This window comes from Marmota monax, unplaced genomic scaffold (genome assembly GCF_021218885.2).
Source record: "Marmota monax isolate L192 unplaced genomic scaffold, Marmota_monax_Labrador192_F-V1.1 WCK01_AAM20220418_F8-fsc00024, whole genome shotgun sequence".
In the NCBI taxonomy this organism is placed as follows: Eukaryota; Metazoa; Chordata; class Mammalia; order Rodentia; family Sciuridae; genus Marmota; species Marmota monax.
In genome coordinates, this window is record NW_026695224.1 from 10,399,665 (window position 1) to 10,420,471 (window position 20,807).

At 57.4% G+C, this 20,807-nt stretch overlaps 1 protein-coding gene across 1 annotated transcript; it reads left to right on the plus strand.

Moving 5' to 3' along the window:
- Window positions 1-1,619: 1,619 nt before the first annotated feature.
- Window positions 1,620-20,532, plus strand: Cetp (cholesteryl ester transfer protein). Its single transcript, XM_046434981.2, has 16 exons — window positions 1,620-1,911; window positions 2,941-3,055; window positions 5,141-5,275; window positions 5,367-5,437; window positions 5,671-5,758; window positions 6,664-6,733; window positions 6,961-7,021; window positions 8,953-9,044; window positions 10,178-10,357; window positions 11,055-11,105; window positions 14,294-14,461; window positions 17,852-17,919; window positions 18,534-18,567; window positions 19,015-19,087; window positions 19,981-20,066; window positions 20,210-20,532. The coding sequence occupies exons 1-16, from the start codon at window positions 1,794-1,796 to the stop codon at window positions 20,282-20,284; spliced, it is 1,485 nt and encodes a 494-aa protein (XP_046290937.1). The 5' UTR covers window positions 1,620-1,793; the 3' UTR covers window positions 20,285-20,532.
- Window positions 20,533-20,807: the final 275 nt, after the last annotated feature.

Genomic DNA, 20,807 nt, shown 5'->3' on the forward strand with positions numbered 1-20,807 from the left:
CGCCTCCTCGCCTCCCCGCTGACCACCAGTGGCTGACCACCAGTACTGGCCGGGGCACTCCCGGTCATTGCCCTTCCCTGCCACGGGAGTGGAACAGCAGCGGGACAATAGCTCCTGGGAGGTCCCGCCAGGCCTGCGGATGGGGTGTGGCTACATGGCTGCCCTCCAGCCCTCACCCCAGAGACCCGTGGACACCTGACCTCAGCTGAGGGGAAAGCGCGTCGTTTTTCTGGGTACAAACCTCCAAGGCTGGGTGTCCCGGTGAAGTAGACTAACCTCTCTGAGCTGTGGGAAATGTGGGGCGCAGCCTGCTCTGTACATGCTCCTGACTGGGAGCAAACACGGGCAGGGTGACCCTCTGAGAAGGAGCTGGTGAGTCCACTCCGTCCACCCTGCCCGGCTCTCCCTTGGGGTGTGAGGCCTGACCGCCCTGGCTCCTTTCCCTGGGCTTCAAGGAGGAGCTGCCAGTCATTTGATCCCAGTTGTCACAGGGGACTTGTTGGCCCCGGATGTGGGTAAAATACTGTATGGTGCAACTTTTGAAAGATAACACGTCCTCACGACAAAACTCAGAGACCAGAGAGCCCAGCCCTTTCTTCTAAGACCCAGGTCTTCCCAGACACCAATGCCTCTGGGTGGGAGTGCCCAGGCTCGGCACCGAGAGCCCGGGGCTCTCCCAGTGCGCGTGCACCCACCCTGCCCCAGACAGGCTCCCTGTGCCCCGGAGGCAGGCACCCCAGACCCTGGGTCTGCACCTGTGCTGTGTGTCAACTGTGTGTCACCTGCCACTGGGCCCCCTGGGCCCTCCTCGCAGGGGTCTGTCCAGCGGCAGCATGAGTGCGTGTGGCAGGTGAGAAGCTGCTCCTCCCGCTCTCCTTCCCCTGAAGCCCAGGACAGGGAACCCCGGGAACCCAAGTGGTCCACACCCAGGAGAATCCGATTCCAGGCAACTGTCATTGCACACACAAAAACCCCAGGGAGGCAGCCTGGGGACCAAGGGATGGCCTCTAGGGGAGCCCCTCAGCAATCTGACCCTAAAGACAGGAGATGGGGGGAAGCTGAGAACCCCCAAGGAGGGGCAGAGACCTGGAAGCCCAAGTTGGGGCTCAAGAGGGAGCCCAGGCTGGAGATGCCCTCTCACCCGCTGCTGTGTGACCATGGCCAGTTCTCCTGGCCTCTCTGTGTCTTAGACTCTTGCTTAAGACAAAAGGGAGGCTAAATGCAAAGATTTCTAAACCAGAATATCCCCAAAAATGAGACACAGGCCACTGGGGCGGGGGCTGCAGATGGAGGATGGGGTTGTATTTCAATCTTTCAAGTCACATCAAGAGGAAGGTCAATGCCAAGTTCTTGGCCTTCCCCCACATGCTCTCCCTGGTTGGCAGGCCTCTGGCTTGGGTCACTGTAGGGCAAAGGTATCCGGCGAGAACTGGATGTTTCGTTTATGGCCATTGTATTTTGGTTTCTGTTTGTGGCCATCGAGAAATGACATTTGTACTTGGATTCATTTACTTAAATCAAAAGAATGAATTCCAGGAAGGATATGAACAATAATCCAGATAATATAATATTATCCAGATAATAGGAGGGTCACAGACATGGTGCAGGTGACGGGCAGAGGAGGGCTGCGCTGGCCCAATGTCCAGAGAGGAGGCCCGAGGGGCTGGACAGGAAGGAGGCCAGAAAGACCCTGCTGCCCGGAAGCGCCTCACGTCCCGTGGAGGCTGGGCAGACACGCAGCTAGGAGCTGTGCCGGGCGTGGACGGGGCCACTCGCCGCAGCCACCGGGAGCCATGCTTGCTGCCGTCCTCCTGACCCTGGCCCTGCTGGGCAGTGCCCACGCCTGCTCTGGAGGCACCCCGTGCCAGGCGGGCATTGTGTGCCGCATCACCAAGCCCGCCCTCCTGGTGTGTAAGTAGCACCCTCCCCCCAGGCCTCTGGGTGCCCAGCAGGGGGCTTTTCAAGGACACCCCCGTGGTCAGGGGCCAGCCCTGGGCAGAGCTGCTGCACCTTAGCCCAGAGAGAGCGGAGCCCTGTGCGAGGGGCTGGGTGGGGCTCTCCTCTCCCTGCTGACCTCACCTTCACACTCCTTGATGGGAAGGTATGTTCCCCTTCTGCAAAAGGAGGGGGATGCCATCCCGGACCTTTTGTCACAGAGATCGGGGACAAAAGTACTTGGGAGCTGGGAAAAGACACTATCCTAATAAACCAGTAAGATCTCAGAGGAGCAGACTGCCCTGGGTAGATCCACAGGTGACCACTGAGCAACACGGACACCGGGAGGCTAACAGCCAGGCATGGGATTCGTGTTTGGGACTGGGACCCCCAGTCATTCTGGGGTTCAGAGGAAGGCCTTCTTGGGAGATCACACTTGGGGGCAAAGTTTGGGTTAGTGTGTAGCTGGTGTTGAAAGTCATTCTATGGCCAGAGTTAGGCATCAGCATAAGCCCAGGCAAGCGAGACTCTGTCATCTGCTGCTGTGTGACCTTGGTTGACTTCATTGCCTTCTCTGGGCCTCAGCCTCTTGCTCACTACAAAAAGGGCACAGAGAGGCTCAATGATATGACCTCTAACACAGAATTTCTCCAGTGTAAGACCCAGGATTATAGACTCAGTTGTTTTGGGAAGGGGGTTCCCAGCATGGTCAGGGTACAGCTGGGGTCAGTGTGTAGCTGGGGCTGGGGCTGTCACTTTGACTAGGATCATGGGTGCCTGTGTGTTAGGATCCAGAGTGTGAGTGAGCAAGGTCTCTGGCTGGGCTCAGGGTCAGGGCTCTCTGTGTCCCCTGCGAATTGCCACCTGACATGCCTCTCAGCTTGGAGTCCTGTTGTGGGGAGGGGCTCATCCCAAAGAGGCTGAGCCATGGCCAACGCTGGGCTGGGGCTGAGCTGGGTGGCCGACCTGGGTCTGCAGCCCCTTGGTCTGCACCGTCCCCTCTAGTGAACCAGGAGACGGCCAAGGTGATCCAGACGGCCTTCCAGCGAGCCAGCTACCCGGACATCACGGGAGAGAAGACCATGATGCTCCTCGGTCGAGTCTACTATGCTCTGCACAAGTGAGTGGCTGGGAGGGGAGGGGCAGTGGGTCTGGCCCCAGCCCCAGGGAGCCGCCCCCTTACCTGCGCCCCGCCCCGCACCTGCACCCCGCCTCCAGGGCCCCGTGGGGGTTGATGGGAGTGTTGCAGCAGGTCCAGGTCTTGGAGGGTCCCTTCCCCAGTGCCCTGGGAGGATGGGTGTCTCCCGGGCCACTTGAGGCAGGGGACAGAGAGTTCTCCTGACTTGCTGGGGACGATGGAAGCAGGCAAGGGCCTGCTATGGACCAGGTGCCCTTACAAACAAGCCCTGCTTCTGCCTTCCTCGGCCCCAACGGGGCTCAAAGGGGCAGCGGGAGCTCAGAGAGGTCACAGTGCTTGGAGGTCACACAGCGAGGCGGGCTGACCTGACTGCAAAGCTCGGCTCCAGGAACACAGCCCACTTCCTGGCACTTCAGAGCCGATGTTGGTCTTTATGTGCGCCCCGAGGGTGGCGCAGACACTGTCCGGGGACCGCCTCGTGGTCATAAAACCGAGCTCCTCCTCCCCGGCCAGGCAGGACGGCTGGAGAGCTGGACCTGCCTTAGGTCTACCTTGGGCCTGGAGTGTGCGCGCCTGTCACCGCCAGGGGGCGCTGGCGGCGCTGCTGGGTGGAGCCCGGTGTCCACCCCTGAGCTCCCTCGGCCCATAGTTGGAGAGGCTCCTGCAGCTGGGCAGGGGCGGGAGGCGCGTGAAGGTGCCCGCAGGGCTCTCGGTGAGGCCTTGGGGGTCAGTTTCCCCTTCTATAAAACGAGGATAATACCAACCTGGATCCTTGTCCCTGCGCTCAGGGACTGCAGAAGTGCGTGGGAGCGGTTCAGAGATCCCAGCCCAAGAAACCAGTAGGGACTCAGATGGCCAGGCCACCCGGGGGATCCAGTGTTACTGCTGGCCAGCCGGCGTGCGTGGGTCGAGCCAGCCGTGGTGGCCATGCTTGATGTCGGTGTTGGTTGGAGTGATGACGGGTCCAGAGAGGGTTGAACTCAGGGGCACCTGACCACTGAGCCGCATCCCCAGCCCTTTTTTTGTATTTTATTTAGAGACAGGGTCGCACCGAGTGGCTTAGGGCTAAGTTGCTGAGGCTGCTTTGAACTCTTGATCCTCCTGCCTCAGCCTCCCGAGCCTCTGGGATGGCAGGCGTGTGCCAGCGCCCCTGGCGCAATGAGAATCCTTTCTGCTGCTCTGTCTCCGGAGTAGAAGGCAGTGGAAAGCATGAACAGAGGAAGCAGGGTCTGGCTTTCACAGTTGGTCACAGTATGTCACTGTGGCTCGTGATGCAGGACTGGGGTTGACAGGCCCAGGATCAAATCCCAGAGGCCTTCTGAAGTCACGTACACTCTCTGAGCCATTTCCATATCTGCTCAGTGGGGACAGCCACGGTGACCACGTTGGGGGCTGCGGTGGGCACAGAGCAGGGAAGCCGCCCTCAGGACCTGCTTCAGGCATGGCTGCTCTCAGCCACAGGCTCACGCTGGCACACGTCAGAGCCAGGGTGGGCAGAGCGCATGCGGGTCTGGAGTGTCCCACCGGCCAACTCGGTTCCCTGTTCTCTCCCTCAGGGTGCTCCCGAGCCCCACTCTGACCATGTCCTGCCTACCCAAGCTCAAGGCCTGGCTCCCCTCTCCGGGCCTGCTGAGGCCCACTCTTCTCATTTCCTGTTGGCTGCCATAACAAATCCCCAGAGTTTGGTGGCTTCAGACATCACGTGTTTATTATGTTAAAATCCGACACAGGTCGCACTGGGCTAAAAATCCAGGTGTCAGCAGGGCTGGGCTCCCTCTGGCCGTGCTAGGGAGACTCTTTCCTTGTCTTTGTGAGGCCACCCCAGGCCTGGGCCCTGGGCCCCCCCATCTCCAACTCTGCCCAGGTGCATCTCCGGCCGTCCTCCCTGGTGGTGTGTCCCATCTCTCTTGCTTCCCAGCATCCTGTGGACACCACAGCCACCCAGGTGGCCTAGGGGCACCCCCCACCTGCCTCAAGGTCTTTAGCTTTGTTATAACCACAGCGTCCCCCTTGGCCCCTCCCTGACCCTGCCACGGCCTTCCTTCCTCCCTCCCGTGGCTCTCACAGCATCCAGATCGGCCACCTGTCCATGGCCAGCAGCCACGTGGAGTTGGTGGAGGCCAGGTCCATCGACATCTCCATCCAGAACGCATCAGTGACCATCCGGGGGACCCTGAGCTACGGTTACACAAGCGCCTGGGGGTAAGCACGCCCGTCAGCTGACGTGCCCCCTCCAGGGCCCTGTGAGTGTCACAGGGCAGGACGAGGGTCTTGGGTCCTTGGCTCTTTGCAGGCTGAGCGTCAATCACTCTGTTGACTTCGAGATCGACTCCTCCACGGACCTCCAGATCAGCACCCAGCTGAGTAGGCATCCGGCTCCCTCTGGGGAGGCAGGGAGGCCAGGCTCCAGGGCTTGGTCTCAGCAGAAAGGGAAGGTGGGGCCGTCGGAGGTTCTGAGGTCGGAAGGAGGCCCAACCCGGGAAGTTTACAGGGTTGGGGCGCCTGGAGCTGAAGGGGCTCCTAGCTGGGCTGGGCACCCCGTGGGCACTGCCCAGGAGCCTAGGCTGCCCTGATGTGACACTGGGGCCTCTCTGCAGCCTCTGACTCTGGCAGAGTGCGCACCAGTGCCCCCAACTGCTACCTGTCTTTCCATAAGCTGCTCCTGTACCTCCAAGGAGAGCATAAGTAAGTCCACGGCCCCGGCACCCCCATCCCCACTGCTGAGCCCCATTCCCACCTGCATCCCATCCTGTTGATGTGCCCGTGCCCCCTCCAGGGCCCCCCATAGGGCATGCCTGTGGACTACCCAACCTGGGGCCATCGGTACCTTGGGTGGGGCCATTTTCAGTCCCTCCCCATCCATATAACCTCCAAGAATGGAGACTAGCAGTTGTTGAGAACATTAACAGGCCGAGAGTGATTGTGAACGCTTCGCTGAGTTGATTTGATGCTCACCCAATCCAGTGCTAGGAGACAGACTCTGTTATTACCCCCATTTTCACATATGGGTAAACCGAGGCCTGGGGTTAGGAAGGAAAGGAACGTTCCGTGTCCACCCCTGCCTCCTACACCCCAGTCACCCCCATCAAACCACAGACAAAGCTGCAGCCAAGCTCAGGAACTCGCTCCAGACACACAGGTCACCACTGGGGGGTGGGAGCAGCACCCTCTGATCCAGGACCTGAGCTCCTGCTTCCCCACCTGAGAGGTTCTTGGTCTTGGCCAGTCTCCTTTATCAGGGAGCTAGGAATAGTATCATGGCACAGAGGAGGATGCTGAGGCTCAGGGAGGCCCCAGTCTCAAACCTGGAATGCAGGAGAGACCCGCAGGCTGGTTTGAGGGAGCAGCACATGCATGGATCTGGACCCTGTGCATGACATGGGCCCTCCTGAGGAATTCTGAGGTGATGATGTGGCTCATGCTCATGTCTGGGGTTCAGTGATCTCAGTGTGAATTGGAATAATAATCCCCACCTCCTGAGCTCTCTGAGGATTCTGAGGCCAGCAGAGACCCAAAGGTAGGCACACAGGAGGCGCTCGGCAGACGCTCAGGACCGGCTGGAGGCTCACTAGCTCTTGCTACTGCCTCAGGCCCAGCTGGATCCAGCAGCTGTTCACAAACGTCATCTCCTTTACTCTGAGGCTGGTCCTGAAGGGGCAGGTGAGTGGGGCAGCTGTGGCACCTGTGGTCCAGAGTCGGGGCTGGGAGCAGACCCACCTCCCCTCCTGCCCTTCCCTGAGAAGGTGCCCCTCCTACCTTCCCAAGGTAGCCAGGCCCCTGTGCCCATTCCCAGCACTGCCACCCACACACAGCTTGAGGGAGGCACACCCTGCCTCCTCTCTGGCCTAGTTCCCTGCCTGATAAGCTGCCTGCTCTGTCCACGCCAGATCTGCAAAGAGATCAACGCCATCTCCAACATCATGGCCGACTTTGTCCAGACAAGGGCCGGTGAGTTCTGTCTGTGTGCCTCAGAAGGCAGTGGTGGGAACAGAAAATGACCACAGTCTCTGTGTGATTCTGGACAGTCACTCCCCTGCTGGTTCTCTTGGTCCCTGTCTGGCTCTGGCACTGGTGATTAGTGTGGCTACGGCAAGTTGCTTCCCTTGAAGCTGCCATCTCATAAGCTGTGTGACCTTGAGCCAGGGACTTACCCTCTCTGAACCTCGTTTTCCTCATTAGTAAAAAGGGGATAATAGCACCTACCTCACAGAGTGACTATGAGACTCAGGTGGAAAAAAAAAAGTATGGATGAAGCATAAGACAGAACTCTGTCTGTCCATCACCAGCCCTAATCAGCACCCCGTACCCCGAGCACCAAGCTCAGTGTCAAACACATTTCAAGAACATGGATAGAAGATAAGGAGGAGGAGGGCAGGATGTAGGTGGAGCACTCCCCCGCCCTTCCCCGGGCCTCTTCCCTCCAATCCCAGGGGGGACTCTGCAGTGGAGAAGAGAGGACTTAGCTGGGCTCAGTGGTGCACACCTGTCATCCCAGCCATGGAGGAGGCTGAGGCAGGAGGATCGAGAGTTCAAGGCCAGTCTCCACAACTTAGTGAGACCCTGTCTCAAAACAAAAAGATAAATTAAAAATGCCAGGAATGTAGCTCAGTGGTAGAGTGCCCCTGGGCTCAATCCCCAGTTCCAAAAAAGGAAAGGGAGGAAGGACAGACTCAGGCCTCAGTTTTCTCATCTGTCCGATGGGAACATCCCTGGGCCCCTGGAAGGCACCCAAGACAAGAAGAGGAGTATCCTGAGAGTGGGAAGCTCTGTGCTCCCCAGGCACGCCCGGGGAGAGCACGGCTGTTTGTTGAACTTGCTCTCCCGGATGCAACAGCCCCAGTGACCCGGGGAGGAGGGAACCACCAACCCCATCTTACTGATTTATGGGCCCAGGAGGCCCCCAATCCAGAAGCAGAGGAGAGGCACCTGAGCGTGGGCCCTGCAGTGGTTTCCCGCCGCTGCCGCAGCCACTGCGCCAGGCCAGCTGACGAGTCCCGGGCACCGAGTAGGTGCTCAGTGAACAGGGAAGCTGCAGTCACAGTGAAACCCCAGATCAGGGGACCTTCCAGGTGGCTGCAGGGTGGTGGGAGGGGAGCCTCCAGGCAGGGCCAGGGGCGTGGTGGGCATCCCGCTCCCGGCCTGCCTTGAGTGGCCAGCGCCGGCCCTGCGCCTGGACGGGAACCGGGGTGCGGGCGGGGCTGGGCGGGGGACCACGCTGGCCTCCCACCAGGCGCCTTGGCCCAGGGTCTCCCCAGCAAGGTGCTGAACGCAGGCCCAGGGAGGCGCGAGGGCGGGCCCTGCGCCCCAGGCCCAATTGCTCCAGGCTGGGAAACACCGCAGGGGACTATGGCGGTGTCGCTGTCGCTCCCTGCTGGGAAACACAATCCTCTGCTTTTGTAAAGTTTTGATTGTCACGTGGCCACGCCCACTCACCTGCGGGGGGGGGGGGGGGGGGGGGGGCACTTTTGCGCACAGTTGGGATCCTAGTGGGCGCTTACCCTCTGGTGGCTTATAGAGAATGTCTGCTGACCCCTGACCCCACAAAGACACAGCCCTGGGGTAGATGGTGCCATTGGGGCTGAGGACAGGAACCCGCAAGGTCGGATCCCGGCTCCTGCCGTCCAGCCCCCCCAGGGCAGGTTGGGGCTCCAGCCTGGGCCTCCCGCAGGGAACCAGCGTCCAGGACTCCTGCTGGTGGAGCCAACAGACACCAGACCGACAGGCGCTGGGAAAAGACAATGAAAAGTGCCCCCAGTGCCCCCAGGACCCACTTTACCCGGGAGCACTGGGCAGGAGGCGGGGCTCCTGTGGGGGGCTGGGGGACCCCTGCACCAGGCAGCTCTCATCCTGGGCTCCAGCCTGCCCTTCTCTCCCCGCAGCCAGCATCCTCTCCTCTGGAGACATCCGGGTGGACATTTCCCTGACAGGACCCCCTGACATCACAGCAGCCCACCTGGAGTCACACCACAAGGTGGGGGTGGGGGGTGGCAGGGCTCCCCTCCTGGGTGCTCCTCAGCCTCCGTCCTTACCTGTGTTCTGGTCACACTGCCCCCAGCCTGGGGAAGCCACACATTCTTCTGCTGCACCTCTTCAGGTGTCCCCTGGTGTGGCAAGGCAGGGGTGGGGGGTAGCTTCTGTGTCTGACCCTCTGTGCTGACCCTCCCCTCCCAGGGACCTCGCAAAGCACCAGCTCCTTCTAGAAGGCTTATTTGGCTTCCAGCATCCTCCATTGGGTGTGGAGAAGCCAAGGCCCCTTGGGGCATCTGGGAAGCTCTACCACAGCTACTTAGGACTAGGTTCTGCTGCTGTAAGGAAGATGCCCAGAGTAACAGCAGCTTGAACCCTCAGACGTTCACTTCCTGCTCAGAGTGGCTACCGCGAGCAGCGCAGGGGGTTGCAGCGCCATGCTGTTGGGCATGCAGGCTCTGTGTTGTTGCTGGCTGGTCACCCCACACTCTGCTCACATCCAGTGGCCTGACCTCCGTCACATGGTCCTAGCTGCAAGGAAGGCAAAGAAGTGTACCCCAGGCCGCTGTGACCTGGTCAAAGACGGGGTGTCACAGAACTCTGCAGTGGTGGGTTTAGAGAACCAGCAGCCTGTCTGTGATGGAGCCTGTCCCCAGGAAAGTGAGCCAAGGAACATTTCAGGGAGCTCGTGGCCGCCCGCGAAGCCCCTTCACCCCTCGCGGGCTAGAGGAGCAGGCGCCGGGCAGGGGCCTGACCCGATTGCCACTTGTGGGGCTCCCTGTCCATCCCCTGGTCCCAGAAGGTGCAGGACGGCGCTCAGGCTGGCCAGCTGTCCTGGTCACAGAGCACAGAGGCCCAGGGCCACCACGGCTCTGCCTGCAGTCCTTCCTGGAATGTCAGGCTTTGAGGGTGGTGACACGTCTGCTGGGTCACCTCGCCCGGTGCTGGGAACAGAGCAGAGCCTCGGGATGAACCCTGAGCGAGGAAGGCTGGGCTGGGAGCCGGCCAGGGGCAGCTCTTTCTCGGCTCCCCATGCTCCTCTGGGCTGGGTGTTCCCCACGGCTCCTCTCAGTGTCCCTGGAGCCGCTCCAGCAGGGACACAGGGGAGGGGCAGCCAGCATCCCCCGCTTCCTCCAGGGTCATTTCATCTACAAGAACGTCTCCGAGGACCTCCCGCTGCCCACCTTCTCGCCCAGCCTCCTGGGGGACGCCCGCATGCTCTACTTCTGGTTCTCGGAGCAAGTCCTCGACTCCCTGGCCAGGGCCGCCTTCCAGGATGGACGCCTCAGGCTCAGCCTGACCGGGGAGGAGTTCAAGGTGAGGGGCAGGTGGCTGCCAGGACGTCCCTGGGTGGGTGGGTGGCATGCGTGCCCCCAGCGGAGGAGCATGGAGGAGATTCTGGGGGCACCAGAGGAGCCAGGAACCATCCGAGCTGCAGCCATGACCCTGAAGTTCAGCATTGATTGGGACCTACTGTGTGTTGGGTGGATTGACCCATCAATTGAGGAATCAGTAGTTAAATAGGCAGATGCTTGCCACACGGGAACTGAGCCATGAACGTGAGCTGCCATTACCATCTGTGTTGAATGTATTTTGGCTGCGCTCACTCTGTGGGGTAAGTACTGTCACTACCTCCATTTTCCAACAACAAAAACACAACAAAGCTCAGAGAGGGTAGATAACTTGTCCAAGAACACACAGCTTGGACGAGGTGGCTCCAATCTGCACTCTTCTATACCAGAAGTGCTTACGTGGTCCCCAGTCCATGCCTGTCATTAAATTCATGGAGAAACGGAAGCCTCAAGGGAAGAGACTTCCCCAGGGTCATGTAGACGGTGTGGCCTCCAGTCAGGTCAGGGGTCCTCTGCACCCCACCTGCCCAGAGCATGTCAGATCATGTGGGGGGGGGTCGGGAGTTGGTTTGGGGAGGGGTCAGGCCCTGGCCTCTCACCCCATCCCTGCGGTTTCCTTGTGAGGACTGACCCCCTGGCCATCTCTGGCCCCTCTCTTTCAGGCAGTGCTGGAGACCCACGGCTTCAACACCAACCAGGACATGTTTCTGGAGGTAACTGCCCTGCTGCTGGGGTTCGTCTCTGTACCCCGATTCTACTTTTGCTTCAGAAGTCCCTATTCAGCCAGCCACAGCAGCAGTGGTGACCAGGACAGCTCGGCCTGAGCTCCATCCAGGGCCCCGAGCTGGACCCTTTCTGCATGTGACTTCCTGCCACGCTCATGACAACCCTGGGGTGAGGCACGGCCATGGTCCCCGTCTACACACAGGGGAACGCAGCAAATGGCAGAGCTGGGTTAGAGCCAGCTGTCACGGCCCCGAGGACCGTGCTCTGTTACCCAGGCCACTGGGCCTTGCGGGAGGCTGGACGCCCAGGATCACCCCAGGCTCGGAGGGCCCTGGCGAGAGGATGAGGCCACTGGTCATCCCTGATCCCAAAGCCAACCTCGGGCAGACTCCTTGGGGGTCACAGCCTCTGCCTGCTCTGCCGAGTGGCAATGATGTCCACAGTCCCTCTCTCCGTGGGAGGTTCCACTGTGAATCCCCGGTCCCTGGCCTGAGCAGATCCTCGCTGTCTCTGGGCAAACTGCCCCCAGCCTCTGGTCTCGCTCGCCCCGCCCACTGCAGTGACTTCATCCTCCCCCACCATCCTTGAACCTCCAGCTGCCCCTCGCCCAGCCTTCGGCCACCCCCATCCTCACCAACTCAGTAACTGCCTGGTGACCACTGCTACGCTACTTCCCCAGAGCTGGGCAGTGGCCCCAGTGAAACTCGTCCCTCAGCTTCCTTCTTCCAGCCCCTCCCCCCACCTGCTCCTTCTGTGTCCTCGTGCTGTCCTCGTGGACATGGCCTCTCTTCCTTCTGAGCTTCAGATCTGCCCCCCCCCCCCCTGTTCCCAGCCCTGCAGACGCCTCGCTTCCTTCCGTGTGTGCAGCTCGGAGCCTGGAGTGCCCTTGCCCTCCCTCCTCCCTCATCCCCCTTCCTGAGTCCTGTCCATCAGACATCCTCACTGTTGGTAGGGTCTGTCCACCTCTCTGTCTCCACCTTCCCCCTGGACCTGACTACCATTATCTCCTGGAGGGCTCCCTCTGCAGGGAGTCCTCCTGAATCCTGATATCCCTGACCATCTGTTCTCTAAGGAGGTCAATAGAACAATCTATTCGAGAAGTAAAACTGATCACCTTCCTGCCAGCTCACAACTCATCAAAGATAAAGGACCAGGGTCGCGGGATATGGCGAGATTCTGTGCGCTGGCCTCGGGGATCCCGTATTGCCTGGCCCCTGTCTACTCTCAACCTAGTTGTTTTAGACACAGCGTCATGGTTCACCTCTGAGAACGGCTCGGTCTCCATCTCTTCAGTTATTACCTCTACTCTGTTTTCTCGCCTCCTTGAATTAGACGCAGGTTGGACCTTCTCTCCATCTTCTATATCTGTTAGTTACTCTGACATATTTTTTCATCTTTTGATATTTCTGTGCAAAATTCCTAAATTCCGGATAGTTTTTCCAGACATTTCTTCCGATTCATTAATTTTCTTTACAGCTAGGTCATATCCATTTATCCACCCACTGAGTTTTCCATCTTAACCTCAATAACTTTTATTTATAATAACTTTTTGAGTTTGTTTTTAAAATCTCTCTTCTCTCCCACCCCAGAGTGCCATCATTTCATGGTGGCTCTTTCCTCTAATCATTTTTTTAAAAAGTTACTTGGGACTTTCCCCCAGGTTGTTCTACTATGTCTGGTTCTTGGGTCCTCACCCTCCTGCCTGTGGGTTTGCTGGCGACCCCTCATGGTGGGTGGTTTCCTTGTGTGGATTGCCATTCCTGTCTGTCCACGAGCTCGTCTTTGGTGGAATATGATTTTTCCGTGGACAGCTGTGCCCTGGATGAACCTAAATTCCCTAAGAAGACAGTTTGGTATTTATTTCTGCTGGGAGCCCTCAGGACTACGTCACGTGTTAGTCTTGGATGTGACGTGATCACGCAGCTCAGGACGCCCTGCCGTATAAATCAACCTTCAGTCCTGCTGAGCCTTTTGATTGACACCCTCTCGCCTCCCTCCGACACTCCCCGGGACATTCTTAAACAAGGGAAGATTTTTAGTCTCCTTTTCACTGAGTGGAAATGACTTGGTTCCTCTTCTGCCTCTCGCTGCTCTTTCTCTCTCTCAGGACATAAAACCCAGGACAGTGTGGTCTGGAGCCACATCCTACTGTCTGGGCCACACTGCTTATAGCTTTGCCTTATAATATTCCTCCCTCTCTGAGACCTGGGGTTGGCCCTGTCTTTCTTTTGAGCTTGGCCATGTATTAAATAAAACGTTTTGTTGTAAAGCATCCACTGGGTCCGTGGGTTCCCGGGTGGAGGTCTCCTTGAGCCCAGTCCCACGGGCTCTCCTTCTGCAGGCAGGTGAAGCCGATCTCAGGCTACTTGCCACTTCCAGCCTCACTCGCCACCTGTCCAGTCCTTATTTTGGCCAGTCCCTTCCACAGGGCCTTTGCATGTGCTGTCCTCTCTGTCTAGAAGGGTTTTCCCTCCCCCTGTCCCATCTGACTCCTCCTCATCCTCAGGGAAGGCCTCTCCCACCTTCCTGGATACAGATCAGATCTCCTCTTGAGGGCTTTGGGGCCACAACCTGGTCCATCTCTCCTTTAAACTGCCTCTCAGTTGAAATTTTGCATTTAGCTTTGGAATCATCTGATAAATTTGAGCTTTGCTGGTCTGTCTGGTTCTCTGCTGTGACCCTACTTCTGGCCCAGGGATGAAGCCTAGTGGGGAATCCATGGATATTTTTAGAAGAGAGGGTCACCGTGTGGCAGGACCTAGTCTCAGCTCCTTCTTGAATCATCTCATTTAATCCTCATAACCGTCCTCTGAGGCAGGAACCGTTATCCCCAGGGTACAGGTGAAGCCGGAGCACAAAGGCTAAGCCAAGGTGTCCTTCCCACCCTTGAGAGGGGACAGGGCAAGGAACAGCTTCACTAGTACACGGGGGACAAAAAAACCCAATGGTCAGAAGAGACAAGAGTCTTAATTTTTCAGTTAACTGGCAGATTTGTGAAGTGGTGCAGCTTAGGATTTCCAGAGTTGGAACCCAGCCTGGGGCCGGAGCCTCTGCCCCAGCAGTTTCCTCTTCTCCCAGCCCTGGGACACCCGAGTCAGCTTCATCCCTTCCCTCGCTGAGGGCATCAGTGACAGCTCTTCTAATGGCCCCTGTCCCCCACCCCTGTCTCCCACAGCTATTCGGCAATATTCCCACCAGCCAGACCCAAGTGATCGTCTACTGCCCGAAGAGGCCCAAGATCTCTTGTCAGAACAAGGGCGTCGTGGTCACCTCCTCCGTGGTGGTGAAATTCCTCGTCCCCCACCCGGATGGCCAAACTGCTCTGGCTCATACCTTTGAAGAGGTGAGGTGGGTGCAGGGGGGAGGGGCAGGGACCTGGCCATCCAGGGCAGGGGACAGGGGCCTCTGATGTCTCCAAATCCATCTCCCCACCTCTGCGTGTGGCTCCGTGGCACACCAGGCCTGGGGGTTCCTCCTCCCAAATCCATTAGGCCACGTGGATTTCCAGATTCAAAACTTTGTGTGTTTTAGAAAAGCAGCGCAGTGCGTGAGTGGAACGCTCTAGAGGGGCCGGGGCGGGGGGAACTCCACAATCCACACGCCCGGACGCTCAAAAGAAGCAAGATAAATACACTCTCCAAGGCCTCCCATTGGGACAGCCAGGCTTTGGCCACACACTTAAAAAACAAACAAAAACGGCTTTCAGTTTGCAGAGTTTATTTGATTTTGTGATTGTAGATAAAGAATTGAAGCTCCACGTGATCCCTGATGTCCTTCTCTGTGTCCTTAATACTTCTTTTCTTTTCCTTTTCCCTTCCTTCCTTCCTTCCTTCCTTCGTTCCTTCCTTCCTTCCTTTCTTTCTTTCTTTCTTCATCCCCAGCCCTTTTTATTTTAAGACAAGTTCACACTAAGTTGCTGAGGCTGGCCTTGAACTTGCCATCCTCCTGCCTCGGCCTCCCGAGTTGCTGGGGTACCAGGCGTGCGCCACCACACCCAGCTTCTCAAGCTTTCTTAGTACATTAGAAACTAAAGATAAAGATAAGACAGGCACACCCTGGAAAATAGAGAAATCTAAAGAAGAGAACCACACTCCCTGAAGTACTTTGCCCTCAGCCACCCACAAGGGACAAATGGAGCAGAGTTCCCTTTGGTATTTTATTTTTTATCAACCTTTTATTTTGGAAGAATTTCAGATTTGAATGAAAGTTGTAAAGACATGCAGAGGGGTCACTTGCTGTCCTCCTGGCTTCCCTGTGGTTGATGTCTCTCAGAACCCACCCCACGGGCTGTGACTCAGCCCTGAGTGAGGAACACTGTCAGGACCAGACTCCAGACGGGCTCCCACCAGTTTTTGCACTGATGCCCCTTTTCTGTACCAAGAGCCAATCCAGGAGAGCACGTGGTATTTACCTTTTTGAAAATCTCTTAAAATTTCATGTTATCTCATTTTCTTTACTTATTGTTTGTTATTGAAGAATCCGAAAATTTCAGAAAAACGCATTCAGTACTTTTGCAATACTTGTGAAAGCTAAGGCTTTGTTCAGCCTGTGGGGATGATAAGGACAAGGACCACCGCAGGGGGTCTTAGGGTGCCCTGAGAGGGCACCTCTGGGCTAAGGAGGGTCCAGATATCCCGTGGGCCACGTGGGGGATCAGAAACCAGATCAGAGATGAGGCTGATCAGATACTGAAGGTGGGGATTCTTGCTAGACTGGTTTAGCGGTGTTCTTGCAAAAACTCATTTATAGGCAACACATCGTGGTCCTAGGAGAAGGTTCTGGAGCCTCCCTGAATTTTGGTCAAGCAGAGAATCTTTGCAAACACAACAAACACCTCCTCCCCGGGTATCCTGTTTCACCCCCCCCACCAACTTTTCCAGTAATCCTCTCCTGTCTCTGCCCCCACCCCAAAACCTCTCTTCTTACTTGTGAATCTGGTGGTGAACATCAGCTGTCAGCCAGGGTGGGATCAGGTGGAGCTGAAGGGGGCTTTTCCAGAAATAAGTGTCGGCCAGCTCTCCAGGGGCCAGGAGAGAGCCAGGGCAGGTGACCCACGGGGGGGCCCTGGTGGGAGCTGCCCCCAAGGATCCACCAGGCCACCCCTTTACCAGACAGAGGCCTCTTCAAAGGGAGAACCGGCAGGTCATTTGTTCAAGGTCACACGTCACATTTTTATTGAGTCAGTAGTTTCTGCAGCCCCAGAACATTCATCCATTCATGGATTTTTAACAACATCTGTTAAATTCTTCCTCTGGGCCAGGCCCTGTGGTCCGCATGAAGCTCACAGCGTAATGGGCAGAGGCAGAGAATAACTAGCTCGCCGAACAAAAGACTGAATAATCTCTACTTTGTTTTTATTGTTCTTTTTTTGATACACAGGACAGCAAGGTGTATTTTGACATATTTTACATATGTGAAGTATGACTTATTCTTATTTAGGATCCCTTTCTTTTGGTTGTATGTGATGGGGAGTTTCACTGGTCCTGTATCCATATGTGAGCATAGGAAATTTATGTCTGATTCATTCCACTGTCTTTCCTATTCCCATTCCCCCCTCCCTTCCCTTCCTTCCCTTGTGTCTAATCCAATGAACTTCCATCCCTGCCCCCATATTGTGTGTTAGTATCCACCTATCAGAGACAACATTTGGCATTTGGTTTTTGGGGATTGGCTTACTTCACTTAGCATGAGAGTCTCCAGTTCCATCCATTTACCAGCAAATACCATGATTTCATTCTTCTTTATGGTTGAGTAATATTCCATTGTGTTTATATTCCGCGGTTTCTTTACCATTCATCCTTGAAGGGCACCTGGGTTGGTTCCATAGCTTAGTTATTTTGATTTGGGCTGCTATAAACGTTGATGTGGCTGCCTCACGGTGGTAGGATGATGTTAAGTCCTATGGGTATATGCCAAGGGGTGGGATAACCGCGTCAAATGGTGACAACCTCTACTTTTGGCCAGCACCATAAAATAAAAATGTGTGCTTCAGGAAGTGCTAGAGCAACTTCAACTCAACATCAGTTTGCTTGAGAGTCGCCTGGTGCCACAGGTCTCCTGCTTTGGCGTGGGCATCCCCTGGGGAGGCTGTGAAAGCAGATTCCTGGGTCCATCTGCAGGGTCTCTGCTGGTAGGTCTGGGGCAGGGCCTGAAAGTCTGCATCACGATCCTCCTCCTGGTGCTGACGCTGCTGGTCAGGGGACCACACGGGAGCAGTGGCACTCCCGTGTGTCTGACGTCCAAAGTGTGAAAATGCAGGTCAATCCGACCCCAGGCAGAGGAATCCTCAGGTGCCCGGACGCGGCTTCCCTCTGGAGGTGGAAGAAGCGAGCCGCACCGGGAAGTCCTGCTCCTCTGTGGTTTCTGACTAACCAGCCCGAGGAGACTGGGGATGGGTAAATCAGAAACCAGGACAGGAAGTGCCGGCGGGACTCGGGGTCCTAGGCCGCCACTGCAGGTGCTGGGGACTTGCGCAGGTTTGGCCTGGGTTTGATGCTGGGGAGGAAGCGCAGGCCCTGGAGCTGCTGTACAAGCCCTCTGCCCCGGGTCACACGCCCGGCCTTCCCGCTCTTTTCAGAAGACCAGGAGTTCAGCTCCACCCCAGGATCCCGGGACCCCAGCTCTCCACACCTGTCCATCTGGTTGCCCCGTGCAGTCGGGAGCCCCAGACAGGAGGGCTGCTCTCTGCTTCGGGAAGCCCCTGGCTCACAGCAGATCTGGTTTCTCCCCCCAGGACATCGTCACCACCATCCAGGCCTCCTATGCCAAGAAGAAGCTGTCCTTGCACCTCCTGGATCTCCAGTAGGTGCTGCAGGGGGGTGGGCAGCAGCTCAGCCAACCTGGTCCCGACTCTGCAGTCGGGGCGGGGGGTGGCGGGGGGGGGGGGGACTGGGTCCTGGTGGGGAAGTGCAGACTTCCGGCTCGACAACAGGGAGAGACCTTCCCTAGAGTCTAGATGAGGAGGAAGAGACACCACGGGAGGGAATGACGGAGGGCCCAGCAGAGGGGAGGGGACCTGAGCTCAGGTCTGGCATCTGGAATGGCAAAATCTTTTTTTTTTTTTCTTCTTGGTACTGAAGTCTGAACCCAGAGGCACTGAACCACTGAGCCACATCCCCAGCCCTGTCGTGTATTTTATTTAGAGACAGGGTCTTGCTGAGTGGCTCAGGGACTCGCTAAGTTGCTGAGGCTGGCTTTGAACTGGCCATCCTCCTGCCGCAGCCACTGGGATTACAGGTGTGTGCCACCGTGCCTGGCTGAAATGGCAAACCTTGGGACAGTATTCCAAAGGCCTTTCTTACTGAGGGCCTTAAGTATTGGGCTGAAGCACCTAGATTCCTAGGGTTTCTTTTCTGGGGGGTGTTCCAGAAAGGAGCCCAACGGAGGGCCCAGTTCCCATCTCTTTTTGATTTCAGGACTCAACCCAAGTCTACTTCCAGCATCGATGAGGTAGGTGGGCTTGGGAGATAAGTCTGTAGGGCCTCATGCCTCGAAGAAAGCAGGGAGAGGTCCCTAAATGAAACCAACAAAACCCAAAGAAATGGCCCATATGTCCCCTCCCAGTCACCTGTGACCCTCCTCCCGCTGTGTCTGCGGGGAGAACTCTCATGTTGCAGAAATGGGGTCGTGGTAGTGTGGACTGAGGAGGCGGGAGAGTCCTGGCCATGGGGCCTCTCCCTGGGCCTCAGTTTTCCCCCTGTGAATGGGATAACAGCCCCCGCCCTCCCCAGGGCCTCGGAAGGACCTCGCAGGAAGGAGGCAGCAGGCGAGGGCTGGCTGGGATGTCTTTTTTCTTGGGCACCTGAATGAATGCTCACGTGGACTGTGTGGCCATCCACCCATGGGTCGCTGCTGAGCTCCCAGGGAGCACTCACTGTGGGCCTTTCTGATTGACAGAGCAACTTCAAGTCCGCCCAGAACTTCCTGTGGTCGATGGTCTCCACGGTGGGCATCCCTGAGGTCATGACTCGTAAGTGTGGCCAGGCGGAGAGGTTGGGGTGCGGGTCACACTTGACTTTGTCCCCACACCTCTCAGATGGCGGAGTGCAGAGGCCCCACCCCTTCCCAGGCAGCCCCCGGGGCCTCTGATTCTCCAGCCATGACACTTAGGGGTCCTGCGTCCCTTCCCTAAGGTACCTCTCCCTGTTGGTGGCAATGCAGGCCACTGACCTGGCCAGATGCATGGACCCCTGATTCTGGCTCCCCTTGAGAACATTACCACTGCCACCCACATGGCGGCTGAGCCCACTGTCAACGGCAGAGAGAAGGCTGGGCCTGACAGCTGGAGGGTGTGACCTTGTTGTACCCCAGCCTCAGTTTCCCTTCCTATGAAATGAAGTCAGACTTGATGGTCCCCAGATTCCCTTTGGATCTTGACACTGTAGGATGTTTGTCCCTCTGCAGTGACTTTAATGGTGGAATCTGAGACACTGGCACAGAGTAAGGGGGTGTGCGTTGGACAAGGCCCTTCCGAGAGCTCTGTGCCCTGTTCCCCATGGGCATAGGGGACAGGCCGGTCTTCATTTTTTAATATCTGCTTGTTCAAGAGGAGAAGAGTAGAAACAGGAATCACCCTGGCTGACCGTCTCCGTCTCTCAGTTTTCCCCATCTGTATCATGGAGCTGAAATGGGGGGTGGACTGAGCTGGGTTGCTGGGGCGACTGCTCTGTGTGGTGGCAAAGAGCACCTGGAAGATCAGTGAGGGGAGGCGTGACCCCCAGAGCAGGCCTGGGAGTGATGGCTGCTCCCCAGGGTCGGCTAAGCAGGGCAGATTCACAGAATGTTGGTCCCAACGTCTCCCACAAGCCTGGGGCTGGGCCTGCTCCCCAAGAAGGGCTGACTGGGGCTCCCTCCCTGCCCCAGGGCTCGAGGTGACATTTACGGCGCTCATGAACAGCAAGGGCCTGGACCTCTTCGACATCATCAACCCTGAGATCATCTCTCGTGATGTGAGTGCACGGTCCCACCTCCTGGGGACGCAGCCCCAGAGGGCTTCCCTGGGGTGACTGGCGGCTGCTGGGGAGATGGGCAGAGGGGCGCGCCCAGTGCCTCCTGGTGGCCTTGGGGCCAGTTAGCCTGCTGCTCTCTCCAGGGCTTTCTGCTGCTGCAAATGGACTTTGGCTTCCCGGAGCACCTGCTGGTGGACTTCCTGCAGAGCCTGGGCTAGGGATCCTGGAGCTGCCTGGGTCTCCAACCAGGAGGCCCTGACCGGGATTGCAGCTGAACCCAGCCTCTCTGTCCATCCGCATGGAGTCAGAGTGCGCGTAGGGAGACGGAGGCCCATGGCATTAAAATTTTGTGTCCAGGAGCGGCGAGGTGGTTCTTTCCACCAGGCGACCAGCACGCTGGTTTCATTAAAGAGGTTTGTGGCATAGAAGTTAACTAGTGAGATCAAAATAAAACACCCAGACTCAATGACCTTTTTCTATGACCAGGTCCGAGACGGCTCTCACCTCTCTGGCTCTTACCTCTCACCACCCAGTAGGGCAGCAAGGCTTACTCAGGGCAAGCAGGAGAGAGAGAGAGAGAGCACCCCAGGGAGTGGCCTTTTATTGGGGAACAAGAAATTCAGGGGAAAATTCCATCCAATGAAGGTCGAGGGGGGCAGCATTCCAAGGTCAGGGTCAGTGATTGGCCTCAGGGTCAGTGGTCAGTCACACCCCCACACGGACAGGCTCTCGCACCTGGAG